A 20,869-nucleotide genomic window follows, 5' to 3' on the forward strand; every position below is an offset into this window, starting at 1 on the left:
GATTCTCACATGAAAGCCGTGTTAAGTGAGAGCAATGTAGTTTCTTACCTCCGCTGCGTGTCTCCTTGTCTCAGGTGTTCAGGCTTAAAGCGTCCCACTGGGCGGGAGCACGTTTTAAAGGTTCTGGGAGGCACCAAGTGGCTGAGTGAGTAGGGGTGACATCTTTTCTGCCGACGTTGAAATGATAGCTTTTTATGTGAAACATGCAACTGTTTGGGTAAGACTGTTACTTCGCTGTAAAGTGATAACACTTTGATGTGTAAATATTTTTGATGTATGCAAGTTGTGTAGTTTGTTTGTTGAATTGTGCGGACCAGCCTGCCCTGTGAATTGGTAGGGCCGCTGGTTGTAACTAGTAGGCGCCTATAAAAGGCTGCCACTTAGGGTTAGGAGGCAGCTGATGCTGTTGCTGGGACCTCATGCCACCTGGTCAGTAGTGTTTGTTGTGCACCATGTTGTTGTTGTTGTTTTTTTTACCTCTCTCTGCATCAAGCCTCCTGCTTTAGCCCAGCTGCTATTGGTCATTGTAACAATGTAGATTTAGCATTGAAAATGTCTGACAACATTTCCTCTATTGTCATGTAAAAATATTGCTGAACTTTTTCTGTTCTGATTTGATCAGTAGCTCTTTAGAGTGCATCAAGTAAAATCCAAGTTAAAAGAGAAAAAAAAAGCCTACCGCATTAAACTATAACGATAAGTAAGCAAACAAAAACAGGAATAATAAAAAACAATTTTATTTTCTTTAAAAAATAACCCTCCCCAACAGAGTTCCCATACTATCACATACAGAGCCAAAATAATATGCTTCCATGTCCTTTCATTCAAATCTATTGGGAAGTGCTATGACAAGGACTGTTCTTGATCAGTGGCTTCAATATTGCTTAGTCAGACCGTGAGGCTGTGTGGAGAGCAGTGGACTCTCCGGTGTCCACATGATACATTTCCAGGGTGACTGCCATTTCGTCTCCCCCCTTTGCAAGGTGCTTTGTGGCTTCAGTGAGTGAAGAACTGCGTCTGGTTTCAGTGGTGCTGGAAAATGCCCCCAGATTGATTTTTTTTTTTTCCTTTTTTTTTTTTTTAGCACAGGACGAGGGGTTGAACACTGACCCCAACTGTGAAAGGCCCGTCAACTGGTGGGCCGAAATACATAACAGGTTAATATTATATATTTATATATACAAATCACCTCGGACACAATGAAGGATCAGTAAAATGGTGTACAAAGGCATTTTGATTATGCAAGTTCATAAACATGATTTAAAAATCAAACTCATCTGATCTCTTATCTTTTGATCCCTTTCGACTCAAAGGGGCTCTGACCATCAGACAAGATTTGAGGCGCTTAAAGGGCAACTGAGGTGGAATTTTGAGACCGTCTCCACAGTGCCCTCTTGAGGATACACTCTGACACTAGTCACAATATTCATAATAATAATGACAAATGAAGAAAAAAAAAAAAAAAGCAAGTCTTTTATAACCATTACACAATCGAGGCAAAAACGACTGACAGGCAGTGAGCGTGAGGCTCCTACCTCTAAGAAAACCAAAGTAAGGTGGCTCAGAATATCCAGTCATAAAAAATAATTACATGCATTTCTTTTTTTTTCTTTTTTTTTTCATAAATCCAGAAAGTGACTAGATGTGAAGGCGGGGCATATTAAGTAGTAGTAATAGAGGCCCACCCTGTCCAATGTAGCAATCCCCTATCTGTGCCGCCCATGCACACAGAGCACCAATAGGGATTGGCTAACACAAGGTAGGGGATTGGGGCAGGGGATGCTGCAGTGTGTGTGTGTGTGATGCTAAACGTGAGAATGGACAGCAAGGATAGAAGGTGAACATGGAAAGGCTGATGAGTGATCGTTTGGCTTGAAGGGAAATAAGGGGACAAGTGCATTTGAACAGGTTGCTCTCTACACGCTAAGAAAGAAACGGAGAGGGCGGAGATGTGTGTGTGTGTGTGTGTGTGTGTGCTTCTGCTGTCCAGGCTATGAGTTGTAAATGCCTGCAGAAGGAAGAACTTTGTGTCACAACAGGACAGGTGCAGGATTGGTGTGTAGAGATACGCAAAAAGGAAGTGCCTGGGTGGAAGTGCCTGGGTGGAAGTGCGGAGCGCGCCGCGTGGCGTCATCTCCACCGATACATGTTGGAATGTGCGGAATGATCGGAGCGAGGTCAATCGCTGAATGCGAGCTCAGCTTTGCAGCACTTGAGTGATCACAGACTTTCCATTTGCCTGCTTTCAGATCTACAGAATAGTGTTGACCTTGCCTATTGCCTTTTGTTCCGACAGCTACGCAAGTGAGTGTGAAAACTTCAAAAGTAGTCCGTGTCAAACCTTGTGAAAGACGAGTTTCACAATTTTGAAGTAAAAAAAAAAAAAAAAAAAAAAAAAAAGTGCCTCGTAAATCCTAAAACTGCAATGTTTACAGAAATAAAAGATTATCTTCCTGTTTAAGTGCCCCTTTTTTTTTTCCATTGGTTGGCATCACTTTTGGCTGGTTAATAATGCTGGTTTAGGTGCATGGGGTGCAAGTGTATCTGATACACTCTATGCAAATGGTCCCTCTACTGTTATGCTAAGCTTGCCTCTATAGGCTACATCTCTAAGGGACTGGCCAACCAGTACAGAGAGAGTGGCAGGACTTCTCTTCTCTATCTACGATATGCTACACCTGCTCCTTCTGTCTCTGCTAATATAAAGACCAGAGGGCTAGTCTCACATGTACTAACAAACTCTTTTATGTGCAGGACTGGTGGCACCTACATGCTAACCCTAAGTGTTAATGTACCATTACCTCAGACTCCTCAAGGCAGTTTAAAAAAAATAACATTATTCAAAAAACATTAAAAACACGAATGGAGTTCATGACGACGTTAAAATGACACATGTAGGTGTGCGTGCCCAGTACCGCCCCTCTGGAGGATCCCCGTACGAAGGGGCTTGGAACACTGGCATCCGGCATTCGGATGGGTAAAGAGGCAGCATCGTGGTGGCAGTTAAAAAAGGTTTTACCGTTTTCTTTTTTTGTCGTCGCCTATTTTTCTCCCATCCGTATTGCATACTTACATACTTACATACACAGGAGTGTGAAGGTAACATACAATACAATTACATAATAATACCCACGTTTTTAAAAATTCAACAATAAAAATAAAAAGCAATAGTCCTGGTAAAGTAAAAACAACAACAATAATATTATTCATAACCTTTTGAGTGCATGAGGCTGTAGAGTCTGTTTGTGTTTTTTTGGATGTGGGTGACTGACTGAGAGACCTGTGGAGTTATGTGTAGTGGGCAGTCGTTGGGAGTAAGGGATGGGGATGAGGTGGTGGTGGTGGTGGCGGCGGTCGTGGTGGCGGCGGCGGTGGCGGCGGACCGTCGGCCCACTCAGGTAGCAATGAGGTGGAGAGGAACGATGGCGGCGATGGTTGGTGGAGCTCAGGCGAAGTACATGGTCCTCAGAGTGTCGTGGTGAATCTGAACAGCTTTGGCCAGCGCCTGGGGGTCCCGACCGTTGCTCTGACCAGACACATGGCTGCCCTCTCCGCTGCAGAATGAAGAAAAGACGAGACGACCAAGAAAAGATTGCTTAAACTTTACACGTGTTCGTATTTGTCGTCTACAACACGCTTACATTTACAGTTCAACACGAACGTTCTCAATTTTTAGAGCTGAAATGCAGTCAGAGACTCTCAAAGCAAGAAACTGTGTTCTACATCTTTAAAAAACAAAACAAAAAAAACACACACACTAACCTGTCATGTTCTTTGTCCACCAGATGGTAACGGGCACGGAAGGCCACAAGACGAGCGTAGTAGGCTGGCGCGGGGATGGAGACTGAGCGGGTGCAGCGCACGTAAGTGTGGCACAACTGGTAGGTTAGAATCTGCAACTCGTCAGCCGTGAAACGATTGTCGTCCCACAGGACGTAGTAATGAGACGGCCGGCTGGTACCCTGGCGACGGAGAGGACGCGGGTGAAAATCAGATGAAAAATACATGCAAAGAAATGAACAAATCTGGCCGAGTGACATAACCAAACGTTTGAAAGGAGATCATTCATTGTCATTGTAATGTGCATGCAAAAATGTCACTACCTACAGAGCGCTAAAACGTTTGGCTTCTCTTATTAGTACCTGGATGCCTGCATGGCTGCACAGGTAGAAGTCAAACTCAAAGGGATGAGTGATGCTGGTGTCCACTGTAGTCCCTGCAGGAATATTCCCACTCTTCCCAATCTTGTCAAACAAAAACAGAAAAATACGTAAGTACTTGTGAAAAACGGAACAAAATTAGGAGAAACAAAATAAGGTGAAAAAGTAGAAAGCTCACCCTTTCAGACTTGTCAGCACAGAAGAGGCGTGTGTGGTGGCGTTTCTGCACCACAATGTAGGTGATTCCAGGCTGATAGTCTTTTTCCAGCTTTATGCACGCATCTCTGATGGCCAGGAGCTCATAGTGGAGGATCTACACATAAGAGCATCATTTATTAACACTCGTGCTAAAAAAAAAAAAAAAAATGCTAAACTGATGATAGAGAATCGGTATATGTCATTAAAAAAAAAAACATCCCGTACCTGCGGCAACTGTCCCTCAGGAACGCCATCTCTGTAGAAAATGATCCTGGTGGGCTTGAAGCGGGTCGACTTGTAAAACTGAATTAGCAGTTCACGCACCATGTAAGATAAATCTTCGATGATTTCCTGCCTGGGTCTCTGGACGCGCACCGTGGCACAGTATCTGCTGGGATGGGCGTCCATACTGCCTACCACCTGGAAGAGGGAGCAGGAGACGAGTGAGAGAGTTGAACATGACCCTGCCAGGGTTTGGGATTATATTCCCACTGAGAACACGTGCAAAAAAAAAAGTGTGCCTTTGGGTATTGTAAGGCACTTTGTATGAAGTAATCCATCAAATGTATGATATAGAGGAAAAACTGTCGTTGAGTAGGATTCAAGACTTTTTACTTATTTGAAACGTTGTCGTTGTTGCCGTGTGATGTCGGTGTTCTACAGAAGTTAACTCGTAGTATCTGTCTAAACGGACCAAAAGAAAAGAATCGTGGTCTGTTTCTTAATCTCAAAGAAGCATCCTTGGTCCTTCAAGGTTCGGCAAGATTCCTTCATATCATTCAGAGAAACCATAATGGAAGAGGTCTGGTGGCTATTATTGGCACGTACTGTGTGCGTCATTGAAGAAAAGTCCTTGATTGTGGGTGCTTTAAGGACACAGACGGTTCACCTGATGCATCCTTGATTGTTCTGTGAATGAGGTACTCGGTCCTCGGAGGAATTCAAAAGAACCACACATCAGAGCAGTCCTTCGCCTGATTTGATGACATAGTGTCCTAGACAGGCAGCCTATCAAGGCCTCATCCTTCAGAGTCAGAAACAATCTTCCCCCCCCCCAATGAGTGTATTTCAACTTTAGCATCCCCTAAAGGCTGCAGCAGTGAAGTGTGTGAGGCTCAACGTCATCTTTTTCACTGCGTTACAATCATCATTTTTCAGTTCTCTCCTCAGTCCAGATGATCAACGCAGACTCTCCTCTCCTCTCCTCTCCTCTCCTCTCCTCTCCTCTCCTCTCCTCTCCTCTCCTCTCCTCTCCTCTCCTCTCCTCTCCTCTCCTCTCCTCTCCCCTCCCCTCTTGTGACTCAATCATTTGTCATTATTGCTAGGCAACAACACAGCCAACCACAGGCGAGCTGAGGTCAAGGGCGGACAAGACGTTGACGTCATTTCCTTTTTGAATGTGAGTCAGTGATGAGCCATTTGTTTCCCTTCATCCCTCACTAACACCTTTCTTACTACTTTTTTCCTTTTGTTCAGCCTCATTTATTGTGAATCAAAGTCTAAACAAAAAGTCAGATCAACTGTAGATGGTTTTTCTTTTTAATTGACATTCAAGACGGGATCCGTCTGTGAGTTTACAAGTAATTTAATACTTCAGAACAGAAACATGTTGATGTTTTAAAGTACTTAATGTTACATTAACACATCCTAAACCACTCGGTAAGTGATACGAGTGGCCTGAGCATACGCAGCATTTATTAAAGCTATACATTAGGGTAGCAAATACTGATGGTCTTAATTATTAAAATATACACTTTTTTCTTTTTTTTTTTTTTTTTTTTACTCAATTTAATTGTTTAGCTTAAAAAAATGTCAAAATGAATTTGCCCAATCCAAATGACCGTAATAGAATTGACGTATTTCTGTTAGCTTTGTGAAATTGTTAAAAAAAAAAAAATAAAAAAAAAAATAAATCATATAAGCCGTGTGTCCCTTTCTTTACTCTGCTAAAGATTAAAGCTGTTTAAGCTCTTCTGCCTCAAATAAACAATTTTTTGGCTGTGGCACTCTTCTCTTACCGACATTACCGTGCCCCACGGCCATCCAGTGTCACTGTCACCTAGCAACCACGACCACGTGCGTTTTGGTTTTCAATGACACGTTGAGGTCATTTGCATTATTTGCATACACTTTAGATTGTTTTAGATTTGCCTATAAAAGGGAGGGCTAACGTAACGTGGCAACTGGACTGACATCACAGAACACGGGTAGAATCTTTTACAATTTCTTAACATTTTTTGTATTAGTAGGCACTTTTGATATCTAAAATTCGCAAAAGTCGTAAACGAAGGAAAATTGTCTTTGTACTACGACACCATTGGTAGCAAATTGCCTTCCTCTGTTTGTTTTCCTGATAAAGTAGTGTTGTTTAACAAAGACATTACTTTTGATACTTACAGCAGTAATGGAGGGCTTCTTGCCATCTCCAGCAGGGGGGTGTGTGACGTCTGCTCCCAGGAAAATAACCGGCTGCTGAAACACTGCTGACCTGAAACAGCAAATGGAAGAGGAGAAGCAAATTACACCTGCTCATCAAAGCGCTGTACATTTGCTTTTGATGAGTTATATTATCATCACATACTGAAATGCTGACGAGGGTCAATACGTCATTCAGAAGGACTTTGTGGGCTTAAAATGCTTAAAACTTTCAAAAGAGACATACACAATAAAACAACTCCAAATCAACACATTTTATCCAGTACATAGGTAGAAGGTCTCATATAATTCTAGTCATTGAAAAGTGACCTTTATGGGACTGTTGTATCCGAGATCTTGTATAAACAGCAAAAAAAAACTGTGGCAGTCGCCGCACATTAATGGGTCACAATAAAGGTTACACACCTAAAAGTAACAACAGTATTATGACATTTATCGTTGTCCCGCGAGAGATATCAATTATCAATCATCGAAAAAGAAGATACCATAAACGTGTACAACTCGAAGCAGAAGCTTACCGTTGGTGAGGCACCAGGATGTTGTTGATGCCTCCGAGCTTCACATTGATCTTGAGGCAGAGGTTGGACAGAGTCTGAGGTGACGTCTTCACCACGTTCTTCACCTGGACACACTGCGTGGCCATGCCAAGGAGGGTGTCTCCCACACGCTTCACCTCCGCTGTAGATTCAAGAATTTAGACATGAAGAACATCATGACACTTAAGGGCCTTTTTTTTTTTTTTTTTTTTATCTGATGCTTCTTGCTGGTCTGCTCTTTGACAGCAGCGTTTTAGTGACTATTTTGGACGATGGCATTTCACTGTGTGTGCAAAAATGATGGCCGACTTTCATTATTACAGCATGTGGATCGAATTTAAAAACTACCGTAGACTGGAGTCTTTCCCGGCAGGATGACGATGATGAGCTGCAGTCCGGAGTAGGTGTTCTTCAGGTGTCTGAACATGGGCTCCACGCTGTCCGCTCCCTGGGCGTATTTACAGAAACATGGCTGGCCCTGGATGGGCATCCCAGCGTCCTTAGAGATCTTACGCAGCTGGTCTGTGAAGTTCCTGAGATGAAAGCAGAGTATGGTCAGAACAAACTGCACCAAGTAAAGCTAAGGCTTTTAACAGCCCCATGTTAATGGTTTGTCTTGCAGTGCACCACAGGGTTGTGTTGTCTTGTGTAATTTTGTCTCAGTCCGAAAGTCCTTTGAATTTTTAAACCCTGGATATATATATTGAATGAATATAAATAGACAATATATATCTAAATTTAATTAATCACTGCCTTTGGGATTTAAATTCCCGGCTGATTTTAAAGCGTTACGGGCGTGTTTTTTTTTCTTCTTCTGAGAAACAACTCAATTAAAAGTGGATCTAACGCTTCTCCTCTATCAAATACAACACTCAGCCAACTTGTGAGTTGAGAATGTTTTGATCCTGCCCTCGAAAAAAATGAATTCCCACCGCTACTACTGATTAGCACTTACTTGAGCACCTCTTCTCTGCACTGTTTCTGAGGGGCAAAGCACGCGATAGCCCACACTTTGATCTCGATGCCGTTATAGAACTGCTTTCCCCTCATGTCCCAAACTCCCTGGTTGGGGGTAGCAATGGCACGGTTCTGTGGAGGAGAGAAAGTTAAAGGCAGATAAGGTCAGCTCGACAGCAAAACTACAGAATGGCTGCATTTTTGCCAATATAAAACCCCTTTTATTTCTTTAAATTGATAAATGAAGCAAGTCTTACCCGTCCTCCGTACTGCAGAATAGGGGCCGGCAACACTCGGCCCGTCACCTCCGCCATGTCATCTTTCACCTTGATCCCAAACTCCTGGATGTACGGATCCAGGTTGAAGTTGGCGTTCTTCATCTGTGGAGAGTGACAGACGTGCGTCATATCTCACCGCCTCGAAATCACTGAGTCGTGTATTCCTGTATGTATCAGCTCTGTGGCTTCACACGTCAGTTCTCTCCGCAACTCACCAGCCTGCTGATCTCCTCTTGTCTGTCGGGTGCGGAGCGAGCTGTGGCTTTGATCATCGTGGAGGTCTGATTATCTGTCAGTTTCTTGATGCATCGCTGACCGGCTACAATGTTACACACCTGGAGGGAGCAAATCCAGGATCACTGGGGTGTAAACATCGGTACACTGATCCTGAAGGCATCTCAGAATAGTTTGAAAGTCGGTGCACGTGGTATTATTATGCGTGAACTCGGTCATTGTAACACTTCCTCACCTCCAGAGGCAGGTAGGTGTGCTTCTGCTCCTGCCCCACCTGTAGGCAGGGCAGGTGAGGGTATTTGAGCTGCAAGTTGTACTTCTGCTTGAAGTACTGGGCCACTGTACATTCTACTGTCTGCCCGCTCTCAAGCTGGAGGGGAAACCTGGGAGTAAAAAGATCGTAAACGTGAGTGTCACGTCATTATCACTGCAATGCATCACTGTCTTCTGACAGGTTTTAATCAGGGGTTATGCCTCACAAATACGTGGAAAAATGTTGATATTATTTCTATTAATTGATTACTCATTTCAGTTCCTAAAATGCCAAAGGCAGTGAAAAAAAAAATCCCATATTTCAGATTACAATTCCTTCCAACAGCCTTAAATACAGGAAATAATAGCATGTTATTCTTCATTTTAAATAAAGCTCCTTCTTTAATTATTTCAGCACTATCACTATGTATTTTGGATGAAAAATGGATAAACACTTGTTGATGCAAATATTCGGGTGACTTTTGTTTCTAGCACAGGAACTTTACAGTGATTTAGAACCTGTTGAGGAACTCAAGGAGAAGTTCACCTGCATTTAAACAGCAAAACTGGGGATTCATTTGGCTGCTCAAGGAGAGTTTTCAGTACTTTCTAATTTGTGCACAGCTTCATTAACCAAATAAAAGAAGTACTGGACACTAGTGGTACAAAGTTAAGTTAAGTGCTTAGCTGGCAGCCGACTAGGACAAAAGTAAAGAATAAAAAAATTTAAAAATAAATTTAAAAAAAAGGCATGATGAAGAAGCAGTTGAGAGGGTTATCAGGTAAATTTAGAAGAGGCAATGATAGAATAATAAATGAACAAGGGAAACAACCTTTTTGTAAAAATAAATCAAAATAAAACGGTCAATGGAACGTCTTTTATGCCGATTTTGTAGTTTCCTAAAACCTTTTATAAAAAGTTTTTATTTTTTATTTCCATATTTCTTCATAATTGTACAGATTCAAAAACATAAAAGAATACACGAAGCGGAATTTATAGTTCCTGGTTTAGTTTCTGGATTTAGTTCCTGTGGCTCCTGTGGAACTATTTGGCTGAAAAAGCCATAGGAACTTCCTGAAGGGCAAACTGGCCATTCATATCTGTGTAGATTATTCAAATGTATATAGCCAATTTTGGGATCTCTCAATAATATAAAGATAAATTATGGTGTATTTAATCTGGGGGGGGGGGGGAACGACAAATAAATGCAACATGACCACAGTCGTGCTTACGTCTGGTGGCTAGCAGGACGTCTGGTGACATTGCATACGCGATACTTCCTCTTCATTTGGCCACAGTGGGTCACCTCCACCTTCAGGCCTGCCAACAATACGTGGTGTGCACAAGCATTAACACAAGCGGACACAGGCAGACTGACAACATAATGAAAAACAAAGCGCTTAACATGAAATAAATAACGCACCACAAACGCCAAGTTAAATGGGGAGTATCCCCGATAGCAAAGAGGGATTAGAGTATGGAGGGTAGCTGCAGCCTTGTCAGTAGCCTACCTTTAATCTCCTTGGTGAAGCGGACCCTTTGCGAGTCGGTGAGGGTCTTGGGCTGCTCGTCAATGTTGCGAATATCCAAAACCTCGCACATGAACTCAATTACAGGCTGGGCTTTGTAAAAGGCCGTGGCAGACACTAGAGGGAGGCAGAGAGCAGCAAAAAGTTCATAGACATCGAAGAAGAACACAGGTGTAACTTTTAGGAGGTATTCATCCGGAGAAAAATTAGTGTTACAAGCAGCCAAGGTGTATAACATGACATTTATGATTCACCGGTGGTTCAGTTCCTCTTTTGTCCCCGCCCCTATTTGTGTCCCCGTGTTTCTGTCTTGTCTTACATTGTCAGTAAAAGGCACTGAGATCACTGTCTGACAACACAGTCTCTGGTGTCTCTCAGTGACTCACCATCAATGTTAAGCATCATCTTCCACATGGCGGGACGCACGGACTGGTGGAAGCCAAACCAGACTTCCCTTCCCCCGCCCAGTGGGTGGTAGTATCCTTCAGGTGGGGAGAAAAATGAGCGGCCCACTGGAGTGTACCTAATTGGAGGAGGTGGAAAATGATGAATGTGCAAATTTGGAGCATGACCTCAGCATGAGTCCATGTTCAGTAAACTTGTTGTTTCAGAATAAGTCATCTCTTAACCGGAAAATAATACACGAAAAGCTGCACGGAAAATTAGAAGCACAAGGAACAGAGCTATATTTTTCTGAATAGGCCTTTTCTAAAACAGAAAATGAGATACTTTGTCACTGTGACATCTATTGCTTCAAGATATCCTTTTTTGTCCGTTTTCAGGTCAAGTCCTCGAGCCAGTTATCATTACTGTCATTACTGTGTTGCGCGGCATTGTTCGGTGGACAATTTCACACAGGTCTCAGCTAACAAGCATCTGTTGTTTAGTGGCTCTGGTGCCTGGAGCTACAATGGTCTGATGCAAGTGAAGTTAGGATGTCAGAAAAAAAATATAAAAGGCAAAACCATGAATTTCCAATCTGCTTTTAAGACTCATGCGCGCATACAGTAACTCTTAGAAACAGCTGATTGTCTAACTTAACAGACCATTTGACAGGAAGTGGAGTATTGCAGTACGAGCGTTTGTGTGTGTTCATGTCGTTAATGGTATAACTTGGGAGAGAGAGTGTTACTGTGTTGTACCTCATAGAGGCCAGGTGGCGCATGGCCACATCCAGGGCTTGAACCGAGTCGAGGGGGACCTGCAGCCGGCCGCTGACCAGGGTCTCTTGCAGCAGGCGCCATGACACCTTGGCCAGCCAACGGATGGACACCTTGAAGATTCGATCCTTTCCCTCACCAGGGATAGTTACCTCAAAATCCACCTGGAGTGACAGGTGAAAGAATGAACGGAGAGCAGAGGCACAGAGCAATCAACAGAAGTTACTTGGAGATCGACTATTAGTACGAAAAATACACGTTCAGGCTGTGCAGGATACTGTTAACCGTCATCGAACAGGAGCCCAGGAAGCTATTTCACACTACACTATTGGTCGCTGGTATCGTTTTGCTTTGCCAAAGTGCTTTTGTCTCCATATCTGGAAACAGGACTGCATGCCATGTTACGTTAGTGTGAATCCTTCAAGAAATAATTGCTTCATAGCTTAAGAGTTGGATGAGAAAAATCAAAACCTTTCTCAAATCTGTACAGCAAATGTGAAGCCACACTAAGCATTGGTTAGCTTCGCAGAAAAACTAGTAACCAGGGTAAACCAGCCAGGCTCTGTCCGAAAGTAACAAAATCCTACCATAACCACTAAATCTCATTTATTAACGCATTATATTTTGTTACTTTAATCTGTACAAAAACCAGATTAAAATGTTTTTAATCTAAAAGGGGTTTTTGTGCTGGACTACATTTTGAGACTGCCAGTTAACCAGCAGATCTACTATAAAGATATATGGTAAAGCAGATTATCTGGCTGTGGGCTGGGGCCCGATTAATTACCACAGATACAGGAGTGCCATTGATCTTCTTCCGTCTCGCTTCACGAAAGCAAAACGGTACATATCAAACCATTCCCTTAAGGTTAGAAATAGCAGGAGGCAGAGCCCTTCATAACCAAATACTCCGGTAGGTATTAAAACTAGACGTCTCCATCCAGCCAGTAACCGTAGGTGTTTGTCATTATTTTTTTGAATAACAGGACAAACACATACATGAAACATGTTTTTCAGCGTGATTCAAATAACCCTCCTCCCCCAGAGAAATACTGTAATTCCCATCCGAACAGGGGCTTAATACAGACTTTATTGATCCCCGAGGAGACATCAGCTGGCGGCCATGAGACGGTGTGACAGCGTGACACGAAACCACAGCGAATATTTACCTTCTCGCTCCCAATAGGAAGCGCTAGCACCGTGTAGATGTTCTTCTTGCCGTCGTAGACCGGCTTCCTGTCGCCAAAGAGCTGGGGCTTGAAGTGCTGCACCATGTACTCCACCACCTCTCTGCAGCAAACAACACGACATGGGATTAGCACGCAACAGGAACACGGCCAAATCCCGCTCTGCCAGTTCTGCCTCATCGGGACGCTTCATTGTGATCGGGAGGTGAGAGAATATCGATCGAGCAGGATACAGCTGCTGGGGGCAACACCCCATGGTCACCGGGGGGGGGGGGGGGGGGGGGGGGCAAAAGGGCTGAGTGGTGGGGGGGGGGAGCACCTTTCAGTGCACAGTGCCTTGCCCTTCATTTAAGGGCGGGGGGGATGAGGAGTCGTTCTGAAAAGGGAAAGGTCAAAGGGCTTTGACCTTTGCACGCCTTATTGGACCCTTTGTATCTCAAACCTCAAATCCAAAAGGAACCTGGAGCTCAGAGACACGCTACGAGAACATGCCTTTTTTTTATTTATTTTTTTCCCGGGATTCTTCGTAGGATTTGGGGGATTTTGGAGGTCTGTTTAACAACAAACAGGAAATTACTGATTTGCTTCAATTGTTTCTGATGACAACCTTGCTAATCAGAAAAACAACTGAGCTCGTAGACTCTGCTCAAGTGTTTTCCGGACAACCGCCGCTCAAATCCTGAAGGATTTTAATGAAAGATCATTTGTTTTAAATCAAAAATAGAATGTCATGTGAGGACACCAGTATTGGGTCAGGCCTGTTTTGGTTAGTATTGTCGAGTTCTTCCTTTCGGGTTTTGACATGACTAATTCGTTTATCTTCCGGAGACATACAAAACATTTACTAAATTTTGTGAAGCTGTCACATGGCAACACCATGTGGGAATAAACACTCTCGCAAATGCACCTTTGCTATTCTTTTAATGTGTCTGTAAATGGCTTTCAGGGTTATCTTGATCAAAAACACGGATTCGGTCCGTTTTACATCAACAGAATCTGTCATCCAGCAATGATCCAACAGCCTGAAGCCATCAGTAAGGCACACTGGGACAGCAAACTTCAGAGCTGATGGTCTGGGCGAGGGCCAGATAACTGCCAATAGACAAGGTTAGCGTATATTTCATACTCCTGCCTCTGGGCAGCCCCTGACACATGACAACTGTGGAACACGATACCCAATAATATGTTGTTGACAGCCACCTCATACTCACAAGCGTCACTCCCTTTCAGTGGTAAAGCAGAGACATCTGAGCCCGTCAGGATGAATTCTCCTCGATCAAACGTGACGAAACATATGTACTGTGTGGCATGTTGCCAATTACCCTCGAAGGCAGACAAGATAGTTGTTTATATTCTGTTTTTTTTTTTTAACAGGAACTGGCTCTCTGGAGAGCCTTGAAAAAAATCTGCAAGTCAGGCAGACAGCACATTTCCCCCCCGTGAACTTTGTCATGTGTTTTTATGTGCTGTTTATTACTTGGATTAAAGTGATATATGTGACAAATCGTGAACGCTCTTTTGTTTTTAATTTCTGACAGCTGAAAAATGGCTGGCGCCAGTAAAACTGTACAGGGAATAACGGATTCATGAAAGAAAAAAGCTATTAAGCTTGCAAGCATGCAATCTGTAAGTCGCCTGTTTTTGCACCTGCCTCATATCACAGCATCGATTTGAAAAGCCCCTGACAGGATGTTCATTGTATCCAGGAACATCCTCCGAACTCTTCTCGAATCAGTGACTTCATCTTGAAACAACCGTTCAGATTCAGCTTACGTCAGGGAGCACGCCATTTGGCCACCCAGTTTACATGCTTCTTCAAGCATACTCCGCAGCATAAACATCAGCCAAGGTGAAAGGGTCAGTTTAGTTAGATTCACTTTTGACTGCACCATCTGTTCAGTGCAGTCACTTTGGGCGCAGCGACTGCAGGGAGGGAAGATTACTTACTGCTTAATGTCAAACTGAAAGCCATGCAGAGCTGGTGTTCAAGGTTTGCTCAATTGAGGAGAACCTTATATGATTTTCATAGCAGGATACCCTTCAGTATGAAGCAGAGCAAGTAATATAATGTGAAATATTCGCTGTTGGCCAACAATGCCAAACACAGGCCACAAGGCACAAGTTCGTTGACTCGGATTTGAGCAATTTGGCTTCTACTGCACCGCAAGGTGCACGAGTCCAGTCTAAGTAAGATACACGTTTAAGTTAAAGAGCTTTAGTTTGGCCGCGACAATTCTTTATCATTTTCCTGACATAAGAACAGAGAATCAATCTGTGAAAATAAATAAAGCGTTAGAAAGAATGATATTTTTCTTGCTGAAAGTAGCTGCTATCTCATCCTCCTTACTAATGGCTGTTGGGCTTTCATCATCCAATTTCAAAGTTTACCACACAGCAGACATTTCAGCTGCTTGATGACTTCTACAAATCCATGCCCTACTGACACAAATTAAAAACTGCTTATTACAAATGACAACTGACATGTACTGATCTTCCAAATTAATGTGGGACATCACAGAGACGACAAGCAAAGAAACCCCTGTGACTGAAGGTGTAGCCACAGTACCTGTTGACTCGTCGTGGGCACTTGTCGGGCTTGATGTCCACCTCGTAGTGGTAGACGTCCATCTTTGGGATCTCCACCTCAAAGTAGTTGGCCAGCAGCTTGATGGGCTTGCCCACGGTACCCATGCCCGGCCGGCGGGGGGCATGGAACACCTGCTGCAGGGGTGGGGGGAAGGCCCCCATGGGCACTGGACAGACGGGGGATGAAGAGCCATCGGCAAGGACAGGTAAGAGAGGGAAGGAGGTTTCAGAGCAGAGAGGGTTTGGAATGAGGAAAGAGAATATACACAAAGCAAGAGTGAGGACAGAAAGAAAAAAAAAAAAAACGGAAGAGCAAAGCAGACACAAGAGATAAAGAGCGGTTAGGTGAGGGGGTTGGCAAAGGAAGCGGTTGAGGACAGCGGAGGACAGGGCAAACAGGGCGAAAAATGCACGTGTAAGCCAGGAAGGAAGAGTAGGCCGGGGCAAATAGGATGTGGTAAGAGGCCGCCCAAGGATGGAAAGGCATGGGAGAGGGAGGAGAGGACCGAAAAGAGACAATGACAAGGAAAAAGTTCATCAGCAGAAGGAGAGCGAGAGAAGTATGTTGTAGAAGGAGTAAGTGGTGATGGAGGGGGGATATTGACAAGGATAAAGAACAGGAGGAACAAACAGATTAGCTCAAATGAGGAGGGATAAGAGACAAGAAGAGGAGGATAGAAAAAGAGACGACGGCAGGAAGAAGACAAGGAATAAATTAGCAAAAGGATTCTTTTAGTAGAAATGTATACTTGGCAGTTAACACGTGAACTTCAGCTTTGATCACCTGTCAATCAATTTATTATTTCAGTAAACAAACTTCTGCTGGTTCCAGCTTTTACAGTTTAAGAAACTTCTGCTTCTTTCTGGTGTCAATTTGATATTTTGGGGTACTAAAGTTTTAAATAAGGATAAAAAAAACTTCTTTTTTTTTTTTCTTAAATAACTAATAGCAGGCCTAGAATGATTACTGGATCAAGGAGAATATGACTGGCTTATATTTTATGAATCAATTAACTGTTTCAGTCATTTTGCAAGAAAAATAGTATAAATAAAATGTCAAAACATTCTTAGTTTCCAGCTTTTCAAATTGAACAATTTGTGCTTCTCTTTACCACATGCAATATTAAATTCATTTCTTTGAGTTTAGGAACAAATATTGTGAATAGCCCGGGCTCTTTCAAATCAAGTCTAATTCATGCGTACAATGGGGAGTTCATTTGTCAGTTGGTCTTCTCAATAGGTCAAGTTTAGCACCGCCTTGTGTAAGCTCGGCCTAGAGATGCACCGTTTCTCAAACCGTACACAACACGCAACTTCATCTCCACTCGTCAATAACTATCGGTGCCCCGCACTAGTTTCCCATCTTAAAAAGTAAAAGTGGGATCGAGTCAGGAGGTCTAAAAATAAGGGAGTCCTAGACTGGGTGTTCGATGTGAGGCTGGCTGTGACTCCTGCCTGAGAGGGGCCCACTGCCTTAACCTCTGGGTCCCCAGAGAATAGCCCTCCTCCACCACAACAAAGACCCCAGCTGCCCTGCTCCTCCATCTCACACACACACACACACACACACACACACACACACACACACACACACACACACACACACACACACACACACACACACACACACACACACACACATAATACACGGGTGTGCTATGGAGGGAGCGCCCTTGCTACGATGGATGAACACACTCATACACACAAACACAGGGGGCCCCCCCCCCTCTACATTCCCAGCCTCACCATGGAGACACCACGGCAACATAGCATTGTCATGGATATCAGGGGACCTGTGTGTCTGTAGGACTGTTGGAGGAGACGGGAGGAGGCAGGGTGCCACTGTGGTCATGCTGAAGAGACCTTGGCCTTTTTGGTCCCGCACTCAGCGCGTTCCCACATCGGGCCGAGGCGCCTGTGAACCCTGAATTAGAAAAGCCCCGCTTTAAATAGCCGCTATGGAGATCCTTGGGTTAAACATACCACTCGATCATATGTTGAGTAAGCCTTCAGAAAATGCCAAAGTGACAGGAAGAGTGACAACCATAAATCACAGAAAGATGCTCTGCTCAACATGTGCGTGTAGATCCATGTCTGTGTGTTTCTTTGTGTATATGTGTAGAGTCACACATGATTACAACACATCTGAACAACACCGTAAACACAGACACCAGGCATGTGGTAACCACACGCTACTCTATGTGCAAGAAAGCATGTATGTGTGTGAACGTGTGAGTGTTTAGTTGTGATTGTTGCGCCCGAGCGCACGCGCGCACGCACACGCACACACACAATGACACACAATGACACACAATGACACACAATGACACACACTTCGCCCTCGTGCCAGTAAAGGCAGATGGTGAGAAGCGGCGCCAGCGCTCTCACGTATCCCAACACAATAGCAGTGTTTCCTGGGCGGTAAGCCTAAAGCAGAGCTTCAGGGCCGCATCACAACATGAGGACACCACTTACTGTCTCTACAATGATGTAACAAGCAAACAGACCAGGTCACAGGGGAACGACTGTTTTAAAGTTATATCTGGGACGACCTGTGTGCCTTTTGTGCACTTTGTTTTGGTTCATCACCGGCCAGTTGGCAAATTTGCCCAATTAGCCACCCTTTGGTCAGCTTTGTGGCTTGTGATAAAAGTGCTGAGCTAAACTGCAAATTCACACTGAAATTAGATGAAATCTCTCACAGAACAATGATCCTTTAAAGTCTCAAAACACAAGAGCAGCGCTGGATGTTTACTAGGACACCCTGTGGCTCCTCACAACAAGCCAAGTAAATGAATGAGAAGGAAGACCCAATTATGCATTAGTTGTTTTGGCCGAACTCGTGTCTTTGAATACTTGGCTGTTGACCATGAGCTAAACATAGCAATTAGATCAGTCTTGGAAAATAACAATGTGAATCATCACAGTTCAAACACAAAGGCAGTTCTTTGAAATGAGGGCCCCCCCCCCCCATCCGGGGGGCCCTTCCCCCACCCCCAAAAAAGATCTATAAATAAGCCTATTGAACTGAATTCAAGGTGCCAGAATGACAATGAGATTTTAATCTCAGGCCTGCATGTGCAAATAAGAAGAAATCCACTTGGGTCTGAGAGTTCACCACACTACATCTGCTAAAACAAATGACAAGAGTTCAGAAAAGAAACCGTGCCTTACGAGAAACCACATTCAAGGTTGGATTACTAATGCCAGGGTTTTAAGATTTTTCCGGAGCCAGCGGACTTCAGTCTTGGTCATAAAGTTTGTGTTTTAATTGCTCGCCTCCACACCTCAGTTGTTCACCAAAGAAAGCTGCCAAGTGAAGATCCTCTCTGGCACCGATCGGCTCTGGCTGTAAACCCGAAGCACGCGGAGACCAAACCGCACGTACGAGCGCCGCTGCACCCGCACACACATGCTTTCTGTCTGTCTGTCTGTCCCGAGTCTAAAAAAAAAAAAAACATCATCTTGTGTCAACTCCAGACAGCAAGTGTGCGGATATCACAACTTGGAGATTATATTTTTGGTTTCACATGAATAAACAACGCATCTGTCTGTGCGGATGGGTAGGCCCGAGGGCGTCCTTAATGGTGTGCAACAAACGTAAGGCAGTGGTTTTGAACACTCCTCAGACAGCCTTAACAGCGTTTTAACCTGTCAGTGGAAAAAAAAAAAAAAAAAAAAAAAAAAAGGGGGGAGGCTGGTCTGGGGCGTCCTGGGTGCAGCCAGCTGCTGCTGCTGCTGCTGCTTGAAGGCGGGCTTCACCTCGTCCCTCCTCACCGAGATTCCCACGACCTCCTTGCCTCCCCCCCCCTACCCCCCCCCCCACCACCACCACCACCCCCCCACCCACCCCCACACATGGCTGAGGATATTGTCAGCGCCCCAAAAGGCTTGTTGTCTGCAGCAATAAATCTGGATAAATAACAACGTTTTACGCAAAGCGTTGTAGCATGCAGGCTGCAGGAGAGCCCTCCCCCATCTCTCCATCCTCTAAACGTTGCGATGCAACGGACAGGGATGTCACCAAGCCTCCTTGTACACCCCCACCTCCCCCCTCCCACCACCACCACCACCACCACCACCCTGACGCTGAGGCCAGGCGTCGGAGTCCCATTTTTATTTTTATTTATTTATTTATTTTTTTTTTAGCTGCAGTCTATATCTGCAGCCATAACTCGGGTATCCGGATCGGTGAGCATGTTAAAGCACTGAAATATATAAATAAATAAAATCAACCTACCAGCGCCAGACGGTCCCGGCTCCATCCCATTCACTTAGCCGCACGGGTACAAGCTAGCTACTCCGGGGATGGGGATGGGGATGGGGGGGGGGGAAAGGCTGCTGCTGCTGCTGCTGTGGCCAAACCGCCGGCCCCTTCAGGCTGGAAGCGTCTCAGACTTCCAGCCCCCTCCTATCAGGCGTGTAAAGTCTCGGTGTACCCCCCCCCCCTCCACCCACCCACCCCTCCCGCCCCCTTGCCCCTACCAGAAACCCCCACCCCACCCCCCCACCCCACCCTCCAGACCCGCAGAGGAGTTTGAGGGCTAACGGCGGTAGCTGCCAGTTGCTCGTGTGCCCGTTGACCCTGGAGCTGGTAACGGCAGAAGCTGGAGGGCGACACCGTCTTCTTTCCTCCACCACCCCCCTCCACCCACCCACCCAAGTGAAGCGCAGCGCGAAAGCGCGAAAGCGCGAAGCCCTCCCCGGCGCTGTGATTCCGGCCGATTTGTCCGCGGGCGCCTGTGGTTGTCTCGTCGGTCTCTTGTTGTGCTCCTGCTCGCCGTCCAAGCAGGATTCTCCAGCGGAACAAACCCCCCCCCCCCCCCCAAAAAAAAGGCTGAAACTTCTTCTTTGCCATTAAAAAAAAAAGTGCGAAGGAACTGTTGATGAACTTGCTGTCACACCCCAGAGGCGAAAGGTGGAACTACACTGCAGATATGCAAATTGTGGGCTCGCAGAAGTCTGTTCAAAAAACAAAACAAAAAAAAATGATCTTATGGATATGTAATGCTAAAATTATGGAATATTTCAGTTCAGTACATTTTAATTTTTTTTAAAAAAATTATGGTTTTACTTGATAATTTTTTTACACTTATTGCAGGCCAGTTATTTTTGTTGCAATCTTCAAATCTTAAATTTGGGTTTAAAGCTTGTTTGATAAAACTTTGATTTTTTTTTTTCTGTTGGCATCAATTGAAATTTCAGGTTTGTTTTATTTTTATCACCTATAATTATTCTTTCCTTTGCCATCTGTTTGTTGCACTGGAAGGGTTATGTCATTTTGTTGTTCTTTCCTGACTAATAAAATAAAATTTTGTTTGTTGTTTTATCTCTTTCATGAGCCATTTTGCCTTT

At 44.4% G+C, this 20,869-nt stretch overlaps 1 protein-coding gene across 2 annotated transcripts; it reads right to left on the minus strand.

The window, feature by feature from the left end:
- Positions 1–721: 721 nt before the first annotated feature.
- LOC138623960 (protein argonaute-1) lies at positions 722–19,953 on the minus strand. 2 transcript variants are annotated; one of them, XM_069703772.1, is made up of 19 exons: positions 19,755–19,953; positions 15,495–15,681; positions 12,911–13,031; positions 11,724–11,905; positions 10,968–11,104; positions 10,564–10,698; positions 10,285–10,372; positions 9,035–9,182; positions 8,781–8,900; positions 8,545–8,667; positions 8,286–8,419; positions 7,679–7,863; positions 7,313–7,472; positions 6,756–6,846; positions 4,584–4,778; positions 4,339–4,473; positions 4,143–4,244; positions 3,763–3,962; positions 722–3,554 (listed from the first exon to the last, which is right to left on the minus strand). In XM_069703772.1, the coding sequence occupies exons 1-19, from the start codon at positions 19,777–19,779 to the stop codon at positions 3,446–3,448; spliced, it is 2,577 nt and encodes an 858-aa protein (XP_069559873.1). In that variant the 5' UTR covers positions 19,780–19,953; the 3' UTR covers positions 722–3,445. The 2 variants fall into 2 exon arrangements, with proteins under 2 accessions (XP_069559873.1, XP_069559874.1); XM_069703773.1 differs by lacking the exons at positions 12,911–13,031; positions 19,755–19,953 and having other exon boundaries at positions 15,495–15,517.
- Positions 19,954–20,869: the final 916 nt, after the last annotated feature.

Source organism: Brachyistius frenatus, unplaced genomic scaffold (assembly GCF_029030835.1).
Source record: "Brachyistius frenatus isolate BFR_SWC_R1_liver_20210118 unplaced genomic scaffold, ASM2903083v1 Contig_48, whole genome shotgun sequence".
NCBI lineage: Eukaryota > Metazoa > Chordata > Actinopteri > Embiotocidae > Brachyistius > Brachyistius frenatus.

What these genes read in the sequence shown, in the direction of transcription:
- LOC138623960 (XM_069703772.1), bottom strand. Translation starts at nt 19,779, where the DNA reads ATGGAGCCGGGACCGTCTGGCGCTG. An exon ending in TGCCCACGACGAGTCAACAG is followed by an intron (nt 13,032 to 15,494) that starts GTACTGTGGCTA and finishes TGTTTGCTGCAG; the next exon opens with AGAGGTGGTGGAGTACATGG. An exon ending in TTCCTATTGGGAGCGAGAAG is followed by an intron (nt 11,906 to 12,910) that starts GTAAATATTCGC and finishes CTGTCACTCCAG; the next exon opens with GTGGATTTTGAGGTAACTAT.